Raw genomic sequence first — 12,935 nt, 5'->3', positions numbered from 1 at the left:
TATTCTGGTAGAGGACAACTTCTGGCAAGAGACATACCAAAGCAGCAGTAAAAAAAACTGCTTGATTGTGTGCAGGGAAAAAAGGGAAAGCATTTGTATGCTAATAATTTTGAATCAGACATCAAGTTAGCTGTTCACTTGTATGCTGAGAAAATTATTTATTGTGGAACACTAAATAGGGACAGAAAAGGTATCGCTAACCCACCGGGTTGGTCTAGTGGTGAATTTATCATCTCAAATCAGCTGATTTCGAAATTGAGAGTTCTAAGGTTCAAATTCTAGTAAAGGCAGTTACTTTAATACGGATTTGAATGCTAGATACTGAATGCATGGATGCTGGTGTTCTTTGGTGGTTGGGTTTCAATTAAGCACACATCTCAGGAATGGTCAACCTGAGACTACAAGACTATGCTTCATTTACATTCATACTCACCATCCTCATTCATCCTCTGAAGTAATACCTTAGGGTAGTTCCAGAGGCTAAACAGAAAAAGAAAAAAAAAGAAAAGGCATCCCTGAAAATTGCAAATATAATAAATTGAAAAAGGATGAAATTTTAGGAGTTCAGCAAGGTAAAATTAAAATTATAAACTGGATGGATAAACATTCAGTATAAATAATTACAAAATAAAAAAAATGAAGAGATCAAAAGACAGACAGGTCTTGGATTAAAACCATGCAAAAAAAGGTGTTGATCTGAGTGATCAGATATCTGATTATTACTCAGTTTTGAAAAAATCAAATAAATGGTACCAGAAGGTAATGTCTGAACTGCTACTAGGAACTGCTGTGGTCGATTTGTGGTACATCTATAACAGAATAGCTATGTCCAAGCACTGTTGAATAACAGACTTTTGCCAATTATTGGCTAAACTGCTTTCTGGACAACAAGCTGAAATCACTCTGAACCTAACCCCAAGATGTATTCATACATTTGTTTGTCCAGGAGGTACTGGAAGAAAGAAGCGTAAAATGTGCATCGAATGCTACTCAAAGTTGCGTAAAAGTTTGAGCAGAAAAGAGGCTGTTAAAAAAGTTAAACGGGTCATCAGTTACTGTAATGATTGTGAGAAGAAACCTGGTCTTTGCTAAGACTGTTTTAATGATTACCATAAAAATTTGAAGTAGTTTTTTATGATTTTTGTTTTGTGAAGCATTTTTTTATTATGTTTTAACTTCAACTATGATTGTAATTCATATTTTCTTTTTTATTTAACAACACAGGTTTAAAAATGTCATATATCTTAAGTTTAAAAACTATTAATTGGCGTTAAAAATTCATAACATTTGTAATAAATTTTCATGTACTTTCATTCATGTTGCTATTATTTTTATTTTTTTCACTAATGTTTTTAGATATATCAATATTAAAAAAACAGTTATTCATTTGTAATGTTGTTTTAATTTATATCTTTATTACTGTATATATAATATATATATATATATTTTTTTTTTTTTTGCATGTATTTCTGTTTAAATTACTTATTTACGTTTTATTTAGGCCTTAATGTAATAATTTAAAAATAATTTTAATGTATTTGTTTACATTGATTTTATAATCATTCATTTTTTAGTTAATAATTTAAAAAATATTAAAATAAAATTTGTTGTTATAAAGGTACCTACTAATGTAGGTTTTATTTTAATTAATCATATTAATATTGATAATAAATTTTCATACATTTCTTTTTAAAATGTTAATGCTTTCATTTTGATGAATTTATTACAGATTAGTAAAAATGAATAAAAAGATTTATAATAATTCTTTAAAAGCGGTTCTTATCTCCGGTGTAAAAATGGCTGGTCATAATGAATACTTTAATTAATTTTTAGTAACTTACTTAGTTAACTCACTTAAAGTTCATCTAGCAACCTAAACATGGATGTATCATAGAATGCCTAGTTGACCGAGGAGACAAGTACCGACTGGAAAGCCAGTACTGATTCTGTACCTTGAGGATAAGAACCGCTGAAATTTAATTCCAATAAAAATTTCGCCTGTGGTGTAAAAAACAGCATCTCGTGATGACAGAAGCAACAGTCGCAAATTACAAAAGTCATGAAAATTCAGATACTTTGGCCTGGTGGCAACAACCACAGTTTACATGTTAATACATCTGCACAATGATGTGCAGCTGTTTGGTCTAATTTCTGTTAATAACATGTCATTTTACTGTTAAATTAATAAATATAAATTTAAGAAATCTTACCAAATTCATGGTGGTTTTACTAATTTGTTTAGATAATTTCAGTTTTTGAAGAACTAAAATACAATTATCATTTGTTTCACTCCATCCTTCGGCCCAATTTTTTGCAAGCTTAAGAGATTGTTTCACTGCATCAACAGCGTTTTCCCAAGAACTAGAACCATTCTTCATTCCAGACATTAACTGCAGAATTAAAAATTTAGTGAGTATTTAAGTAGATTATGTAAGTAAATTAAAAATAACATCAATGTAATTTGCAAAAACAGCTATTTTAACCTGAAAACTGCCACTGAAACTTCAGTAAAACAGAAATGCAGTTCAATATTCATGTGCTGAAATTTAAGCAAATTATTCTAGAGTATTTTTGGAAAGAACATTCTAAAGATCATGTTATTTTAAGTGTTAGTTTAACACAATATTATAGATGTACCTGCTGTGCATGTATTGATACTTTGAAAAAATGCTGTTATGGCTGTTGTAAAACTGATTTCCATTTTTGTATGGTATTATCTTCATATTCTCACTTCTAAGTGCATTTTGTTGTGAATATTTCCTTTTATTGAAAAATAAAAATAATAATAACAAATATGATACATTTTTAAAAGAAAATGACATTACCTTTTTTATAAATAAATTTAGTTTTAGTGAAAATAATAAATAATACATATTTCCCAGATGATAGCAAAGATAGAGATGATGACTGCAATAGGTCAATTATGAATTGGATGTTACTTTTAAATGTAAATTAAAACCTGCAACACAGTATGCATATCTTACTTTTTAAATTTCTGTTATAACTTCTCAATTTTATTCTTGATAACATATAATGTTGCAAATTTTTAATTTTCTCACTTTTAACATGTATAAATTTTAGAAACATAGTTAATATTTGAAAATAAATCAGAAGTTGGCTTGTAGGATTTAAAATTATATTGAGTGTAATATAAATAATTCATTTATTTTTATCCAAAATTAGCATAGCAAGTTAAAAACCTCTGCATTGCTCAATAAAGAATGGCAGAATTTTATAACTATTGCTTCTAGAATTAATCTGAGAAAAATCTAGTACACGTGCTCATTGCGTTACGCCTTCATTAAATTAGTTCTTCTAACAACAGTAGTGAACAGAGGCACTCTCATTTTTTTTTGCCTCTATTCTATTAATCAGCTCTTTGGTAAAACAATGGGATCTCATAGAAAACATTGATAAGTATATTTCTAAATTAGAAGAGTTATGAGTTAAATTACAAGATAAAATTTGAAAGAAAGATAAACAGTTTGAATTTCAATCAACAGATTTGATGTTTGTCTTAAACAATAGTAGATTGTAATAATTGCCAAAATAATCCTTTTACATTTCCCTAAACAACTTTTTGTATTATTATTTTGCCAGGTGTCTTTTTTAAAGAGATTCACTAATTACAGTGGAAAAAAAATTGTAAACTTAGTTTTTATCTTTAAATAATTTCAATTTTAAATAAATGTTCTGAAGAAAATATAATAGTCTATCAAATTATAAAAGTGTGTAGCTTGAATAAATTCATAGCCAAAATATTAGAAATATTAATCCCTGATTAAATGATTTTAAGAGTTCCACAATCATACTTACAATTTTCATAATATCATCATTGATCTGTTCAGTTGCAATAAGTTTCTGTAATGTTACCCTACAGTTAATATCAGTTGCTCCATTCAGATTTGAACACCAATTATTAGCAGTTGTATAAGCCTTTGACAATAAGTTGTCAACCTCTTTCCATGGTTTATTAGAGAAAAACTGTAAAAAATAAAGACAATTATTACGGTAATAAAATTTTAAGATATTAATAATTCTCAAAAAAAGTGTGTTATTAATAAAATTTAGCTTGGTTTATAATTTCAAAAGTTAATAATTTAAAAAAATAATTTTTGTAAAAAGTGAAATTGATTTTATAGTACATAATGTTAAAACACTCATTTTCTGAAAAATAGGGGAAGCCCAGGAAAATGACTTTTTAAAAATGCTAAAATATCAAAGGTCAATATCAAAACAAAACAAACCAAAACTTGCTTGCTAGTTCCTGATAAATATATTATACGGAGTGTTCAACTTAAAAGAGGCTGCATCACTCAACAGTTTATATTAAATGTATATTTTTATTAAAATGCATACATAAGTGTAAGATGGGTAAAATAATGTAGAAGATGTTGGTACGATTGGAAATGGGGTGGAAAGGGCTGTCTATTACCATCACATTTCAGTATTGTCAGTCTGTGTTGAACATTGGCTTTTGAACAAGGGTGCATAATTGTGTGTTATTGCTTGTTAAAACAATTATAGAACGTGTATTCGTGGTGGTAACTTATTTAGAGACAAAATCTCATATTGTGCGTCAACAAACGTTCAGGAAGAAATCTGAAAAGGAAGCATCACTGAAAAGTGTTATTCAGAAATAAGTTAAATAATTGTGTGAAACAGGTTCAGCGTTATACCGGCAATGTGCCAAACACAGGTCAGTTTTAATGACACAGACTATACAGGACATTAAAGCAGCAATTACAAGATATTCTCATAAATTTTTGCACAGATACTAAGCAGGAGAAAGAACATTTCACTACATACAGCACACACTACAATTAGGAGAATGCTGAATTTATCCACATTGAATGTAAGTTTTCCATGAGCTAATTAATGCTGATTATGCTAAAAGAGTTCACTAGTGTCAATAGTTCAAGAACTTCATTAGAAACACATTGGCATTTTAGATCAAGTGTTTTTCACAGATAAAGTGTGGTTTCAACTTGGTGGATATGATAATAATAAGAATAACTGGACCTAAGGTACTGAAAATCATCTTCTTTGAATCTCTCTACACCCATAGAAAATAAGCATATGGTGTGCAGTTTCAAGGCAACAAGTAATAGTATCCTTATTTTTTGAAAAAACTGTGAATGCTGCCATCTAGAAATTATCCAACTTAAATTTAAAAAAATTATCCAAAATTAACTTATCCAAATTATCCAACAGTTCATAGTCTTGCTGCAAGAGGTTCAGAATGACTGCTGGTTGTAACAGGACAGTGTCCCTTACCATACAGCTCATTACTATGGAGATGCTACAGGATTATTTGCTGGAAGAGTAATTTATAAAGGATTGTGTCCACCAAGATCCCCTGATCTGACTAATCCTGACTTCGCACCCCCTTCTAAGAGGTTATTTAAAAGGAATGTTTATAGGAGCAATCCACACGCCCTGCAGAAATTGAAGACAAACATTACCAATGCCACCCAGGAAATAGACAGGGTAAGTCTAACAAGAGTAACCAGGGACATGGTTAAACATGTTGACAATTGCACAGAAGAGGATGGACATCATTTTCAACACCTTCTGCAAAATAGAGGGTGATTACAAATGAAATATACACTTTAGATAGCTTATTAAAAATTTATTTTAAGAGTTAAGATGATTACTTATATGATTATGTAGAAGAATTCTTAAAGTTTTTACTAATAAATGTTCAATGAGTGCACCATTTGTAACATGACAGATATCAAAACAATAGTCGAATTCATCCCAAACACGTGCAAGCATATGCCGGTGAATGTTAGCAACAGCATTTGTAATGAATTGCTTTAAGTTGTCGATATCAACAGGAAGGGGCTGTACAAAAACTTTGTCTTTTACATAACCTCATAAAAATTCGTTGCAAGGTGTTAAGTCTGGACTATATGGTGGCTAACGTTTAGACACCATGTTTACCTCACTTGCACAACCAATCCATCGTCTTGGGAGGCGTTCATCCAAATAATTTCTGACCTGTAAGTGAAATTACAAAAATGAAAAGTACAAAAATGAAATTGCCATTACCTTCCTCAAATTGTGGCATTAGCCATTCACTTAACATGTCCAGATAAATTACTCCAGTTAATGTCACTTCATGAAAAAAAAAATGGCCCATACACCATTTCACAAGATACAGCTCAAAACACATTCACTTTAAGGGAATCGCGTTATGTTTAAACTTTTTCAGGTTTTATGTACCTCACATTCTTACATTATGTCTATTATCTTTTCCACTAATGTGGAACATAGATTTTTTACCGAAAATTAGGCGATGAAAAACACCATTGTCATTTTCAACACATTCCTGCAACTCCACATAAAAATGTTTTCATAAGACTTTATCATCGAATTTAAACTTTGAACTAACTGTAATTTATAAGGCATCATTTTCAAATGTTACCGCAAAACTTTCCACATGAACTTGCTTCCCGCAAGACTGTTCTATAACCGCCTATAACAACCAGCAAGAGGAATTGCTGGTCCCACAGCAAAATGTCCATGTAACACCTAAAAGCCAAGCGGAGAGCTCAGACAGGTGAGCATATAGCATAATAGCTTCGCTATTTACCTTTGTAAATGATATGCACGGTATGGTAATTCAACCCCCAGTCGGGATGAATGACTCCACGGATTCCATAAAAGGTGTCACCGGCCTTTGCTACATACTGTAGATACTCCTTGAATCGAAAATTCTCATCAAGGATAACACCCAAATACTTTTGAGTTGTAACGTACCGAATGGGGAGACCAGCCATCCGAACCCGGATTCGTCGGGAAGCAGCCAATCGGTCCTTAAGCAACATTACTGTGGTTTTCTCTGGGGCTGAAAATCATCTTATGTTTGAGACTCCACAGCTGAAGTGTCTCACAAGCATGAGCAGCTCGGAACTCTACCTCGTTACGCGAATCCCCTTCAATCTATAGCAACGCATCGTCAGCATAAGCGGCGACACGACAACCATACGGCAACCTCAAACGCAACATGGAATCGAATCCCATGATCCAAAGAAGGCGACTAAGAACACTGACCTGAGGGCATCTTTTAGTTAAGGTTTTGCAAACCTCCACGCATGGCCACTATATATTCTAGTTAGAGAACTAAGAACTACTGGAAGTGCTCAGACGAGGAGCTCCACTGTGATACAATCATATCCAGGGGCCTTGTACCGTACCCTACTGCAGATCACCTGACGCACCTCCGCCTTGGTGATCTCAGAAGATTGTAAATCGGTCTCGAAAATTGCAACTTCCCACTTGATATCTGGTGGTATGAAACCTCACCCACCATAGTGTCATCCGGAAGCAAATCATTCAGCAAAATATCAAGGACACGGTCCTTATCAATTACCACACCTTCGCAGGTCGATAAAGCTGACAAGAGGACTTTTTTTTTCGCTTATGTTCAAGGCTCTATACACAACGCCCAAGGGTCTCTATTCCCTTACTCCTGAACGAAGGAACGCCAGGAATTATGCTTGAAGGACCTAATGCTATGAAAGTACCCAGTCCTCCTTCTGCGGTAATCCACAGTTAGGGCGATAGACCGATTGAGATCACCCTCTCATTGCGCAGCCCTTTTGAGTCGATTCAAAGACTGCTTCATTGCTATCAGATTCCGAGACCACCAACCAGATATACGTTCCCGGCCAGTGCCCCTAGGAATGGTGCTTCTGCCGCCACAACCACCGCAGAAGTGAAATTTTCTGCCAGGACATTTAATGGCAGGTCGTCAAGGTTTCAAGAAAAAAACTCCAGTCTTGACTCCAAGAAAGAGGAGAATTTTGGCCAGTTCACCTTCCTAGCAGAAGCGCTCCCGGTAAAAAGGAAAATGTCCCTCATGACCATCGCGCAGCTCATTCGCTATTTCAAAAAGTATCAACTGATGATCGCTAGAACAGTTGTCGACTACAGACCAGTCAAGGATCCTGCCAAGGATGTCCCTACCAATGGTGATGTACCTGAAAAGGCCCTTCGTCTGTCAACCATACTTATGTAAGTGGCCAACTGGTCTGCAATATTAAAGACCTCAAAATTATGCTGCGCAATGAAATTATCCATTAAGTCACCACCATGATCAGGGATCCCACAGTGCCAGAGAAGCGACTTCGCATTAACATCGGCACCAATAAGGATTGGACCATTACCCACATTACAAAAGATCCTATCTCATCTTGCTAGATGTTCCTCAGTGGGATCCCTGTATTGGAAATATGAACTAATAACTGTAAGGTTCTGTCAGCAAATGGCAAATCTGACCACAACATGATACACGTCAGAAACCTGACATATAAAGAGACTATCAAGCGACTTCCTGCACAGAATAGCAGACATACAGGTATGCCTATACAAAACCTTTTTTAGCTGTGAAAGCCTGGTAGATCATCCCTAATTACATAAGGGTGTTGGAGAAGGACAACATTGAGGCTCCGCCTCTCTACAATTTCACCTAACTCAACCTGGACTACATAAGCACCCTGGGCATGAAGTTGACCAAACCTAACCATCTAAGGAAAGCAACATACACAGCAAAATCATCAACAAACAAAGAACATGAAACAGGTGTCTGCACACATTTAGTAATACTGTTGATGGCTATAGCACTTAATACACTTCCTTGAGGCACTTTATTCTTCTAGACAATGGTACCCAAGAAAGAATTTCCAACATGAACACGGAAAGTTTGGTCATTTAAGATACCCTTAAGAAAAGCCAGCATATTCTGCTGGACTCCCCATTCTTCGAGGGTGCGTACTGCCAGATCGTGTCAAACGCCTTGCAGATATCAAAGAAGATAGTAATAAGGCACTGGCGTAGTAGGAAAGCGTGTTGAATAGCCGTCTCCAATGATACTAAATGGTCAGTGGAGGATCATCCATGTCGGAAACCACAATGTTCTGAAGACAAAAGGCCATGTCTCTCAAAGTAAAGTTTGCTGTTCACAATTCTCTCCATTACTTTGCATAAGAAGTTAGTCAAGGAGATAGGGTGGTGGTAGCTTGAGGGGCTTGCTTTGTCCTTACCACGTTTAAGTACTGGTATGACAATGGCTTCAAACCAGATGGGTGGAAAGACTTGTGCAGAGAACAAACCATTATAAATGCTCAATAGGCGTTGTAACGCTGAATGAGGAAGGTATGGCAGCACACAGAGACGAATGTTGTCAAGTCCAGGGGAGGTGTCATGTTAGTTTTTAAGTGTGTGTGATAATTCACACACAGTGAATGAGAATGGAGCATTTAATTCACCAATCGAATCACCAATGCTGAATGATAACACTTCCTTATGTATCTTGTACCTCTGAATTCATTACTATATGATGAAGTGAGGGACACTGAACGGAAAGAATTTGCTAAGGTATTAGCCACCGCAGTAGATGATGTGAGGAGTTCTCTGTCATGAAGAAGCTCGAGAATAGATTGTGATAGTGATCCGCAAATTGCACAGATCTTTTTCCATACAGTAGACGTGGGTAGTGCATGAGATGGTGTCTACATATTTCCTCCATGATTTCCTCCTAGCATCCAAGAATACCCGACAAAATACCGCTCTAGCTTTACGGTACAAATCTAGATTTTCATTCGTGGGTCTGCAGTTAAATTTACACAACGCTGCCGTCGTCTGATAATAACGATTTTACAATCATCAGTCCACCAAGGAATGAAAGGACACCTAGGGTTTCCCGATGTTTGTGGGATATACCTATTAGCAGCCTCAAGCATCATGGACGTAAAACAGGAAGGCTGATTAAGGATGCCCGCACCACCGTACATACTGTGATGGGAAGGCTTCATGGTAATCCAATCCACCTTTTTAACAATCCATCTCCGTGGCCTTCTCATCCTCGCACTCACATTTAAAGCAATAATAATTGGCCTGTAATCACTTCCATGAAAGTCATCACAAACAGACCAATTAAGACGAAGGAATAAACTCGGCGAGCACATGGAAATGTTGATGTTGGATAATGTACCAGATTTATGGTACATTATTTGTTTTATAGTTTCCTAAACTGTTGCTGTTTTTGTTTCTGTTTGGTTATAGATCTGTTTTTTGTCAGTTATATTTTATGTTACTGTTATGTTACATTATTTATTGTTATGTTTTGCTAGTGTTTTTGTGTTGCATTTTATGATTTGTTGTATGTCAAACTCATTTTTACCTTTCAGGTAGGTAGAATTCAGTTCCTTCATTCTTAGAAAGTCATTCAGTCTTGTTTGAGACGTAGCTAGGTTTGTTTTGTTTGGAGTTTATGTTAATAGTACTCCGATGGAAATGTTGCTTGTGGCATTTACATCGATGGCATCCTGGCTGAGGCTAGACTGAAAGATATCATTGCCAAGGTACTGAAGATGATCTCTGTTAAAGCCCAAAGGCTATGGTATGGATGGGGTGGGGTGGTGACCGAAATCGTCACATGGGGGGGTGTCTTCCCCTATGGGGGTCAGGATGATAAAAATACTTGTCTCATACCTTTATGATATGAAGCACTTTTTTTTTAATCTTATAACAAGTAATCCTTAAATAAAATATAATTAACCCTTCATTCAACATTTCACCTGATCTTAGTTTCAGTATAAATAGATTTACAAATGAATGTAGGTGGTTTAGATTTTATTTGAACCTGTCTCCAAGAATTGATTCTCTTGTACTTTTTCTGAAATAAAACTGGTTTTTATCTTGATGAGGTCTGATGCAAAATAAATCCTATTGACAGAGCCACACTGAAAGTGAAAGGGTTGATACATACAATCCTCAGGCAAGCATATTGAATGAACTGGTTTTGATTGGCAGCTGGAATGTTGATAATAATGGCATTAAATACTGTTTTATGGCCCACAATGAAAAATGGATAAAAGTTGATTAACCTGTAGTCATCCAAAGATACAGCTGACAATGCATTTTTTTAGGTTTTGGTACAATGAATGTTTGTAGATTATATAAAATGGTAGGCATATGAATACAAATATGCATTCACAACTGAATGGGTGTAGATGGTGTGATAAAGGTCTACAGGGTTAGACACAGGCTGAATTGCTTGGGAAATCCACAAATTTACTCATCCTGATTTTTATCTACCTCAGACCAACCCTGTCCTATGTAATGATTAAATGAAGGGAGTATACTGCCAGATGATGGTTGTTCCTTGTGCAAGATACAGCCAGATGTTTTCCTGATCTGACAAGATCCACTGCAATATGGCTTTTAGTCCAACTGCTATCTTGAATAGTCACTATTCATCTAACTGAGGATTGGATTTATGAGGGTAACAGTTTCTTTATTGCTTATAAAAATCTTTACCTTTATTTCTTATAAAAGAAGGAAGAGTACAGTTTTTATCCTGGAACAGAAATATATTGAGATAGGAGATAATCAGTCACTTTCTACCTTGATCTAACTTGAAGGTGGCTTCTGCTTTGCTGCCATCAGGCTCTACCTGATCTCCCACAAATGTGTATAATCATCTGACTTTCCAGATCACTTTGACATGTCGGTAATTTTGCTCAGATGATTAAGGTTCTTATCTGACCTGACCCAAATTAGCTGCTTGAAGTTGTTGGGTTTCATGTTTTAAACAGGCTGGATAACAATTAAAGACAGGGCTGGCAGTCCTGAAACGTGTGGTGAGCACTGGACCGAGTCAGCTCTCAACAAAAGTTAAAAAATGCTATTGAGAATTTTTTTTATACAAGACTTCCTGATGCAGGGTTTGTGGGGTTTTTGGAGTGGGCATATGAAATGGTGTTTGATATAAGGCTGGCAATCTGAAAGTAAGCAACCCTTAATCTTGTTATGTAGCTGACGTAGGTAGCCAGATGTCAGCCTGTGTCCCATCAAGGGGAAACTGATGCTAGATACTATGTGTAAGTAAACATAGTTAACCTGATAGACAAGTGAATTTAACTCTTTGTGAAAGAAAGTCTTTAATTATGTATTGAAGAGAACAAATTAATTTTTAAATTGATTTCTCCAATTTTTCACAAACTTTTATATGTACATATAATATATATTTATTTATTTATTTGCATTTAAGAGAGAAATAGGTTTTCTGACTCCATTATATAAATTTTTAACCAAAAATTATTATTCCTTAATGTATATAACAGTGTTAAATTAAAAATTAAGCAGTTGTTTAAGATAATCAAAAGTTTTCTTTCATATTTTGGAGAAAGACATTTCTACAAGATTTAAAAGAGAAAAATTAAAAACATAATATGACACTAGTTTTATAAATACTGCAATTATAGAGAACTCGTATTATACTATCAATCATAACAACCCATTTAGCTAATATTAAAATCATGTGTGGATTAGTACAAACACAAACCTTAAGGACATAGAAATACATAATACATTAATTAAATCTATATTTAATACATTACTAATTTATTTCTGAGGGTAAGTAAACATTTAAATTGATATTTTCTACCTCACAGAAAAAAGTTTCAAAAAATAAGATTAATAAATGTTTCAATAAGTATTAAATAAATACATATATTTTTTATAAAAATCTACTTAGTTACAAAAACAATATTATAACAATTACCTTATCTAATACAGGAATACTGATTTCTTCAGTTAACAAACGCTTCTGTAAAGCTAAACTACAATCTTTAATGTCTGCAACGTTTAATTTGGTACACCAATTTATTGATTCTAGAAGTGCTGTTTTGCTCAATTTCATGATGTCATTAAGTGATCTGCGTCTTCCCAGCAACTATTCATGAAATTATTAGTAAAAAGAAATATATTAATATTAAAATAATTTAAAAAAAATACACATACATAGAACTACTTTATGGATAGGCCAGTACAACCCAGACGCCCGTTTTTCTAGATGTGGCTAAAGCCTTTGACAAAGTTTGGCATAGCGGCTTGCTGTGTAAACTCGCACATACGACGATTCC

The 12,935-nt window shown here is 34.3% G+C and overlaps 1 protein-coding gene across 1 annotated transcript in view; it reads right to left on the bottom strand.

Annotated features, from left to right (window-relative positions):
* Positions 1–12,935, bottom strand: part of LOC142334470 (uncharacterized) — a 712,180-nt gene that overhangs the window by 309,641 nt on the left and 389,604 nt on the right. The window contains exons 64-66 of the mRNA XM_075382526.1: positions 12,575–12,745; positions 3,817–3,984; positions 2,211–2,390 (exon numbers count right to left, since the gene is read on the bottom strand). Of these exons, the coding sequence (XP_075238641.1) occupies positions 2,211–2,390; positions 3,817–3,984; positions 12,575–12,745 (519 nt within the window). The remainder of the gene's footprint in view (positions 1–2,210; positions 2,391–3,816; positions 3,985–12,574; positions 12,746–12,935) is intronic.

This window comes from Lycorma delicatula, chromosome 1, assembly GCF_047948215.1.
Source record: "Lycorma delicatula isolate Av1 chromosome 1, ASM4794821v1, whole genome shotgun sequence".
NCBI classification, from domain to species: Eukaryota; Metazoa; Arthropoda; class Insecta; order Hemiptera; family Fulgoridae; genus Lycorma; species Lycorma delicatula.
This window is presented reverse-complemented; position numbering and strand designations above follow the sequence as displayed.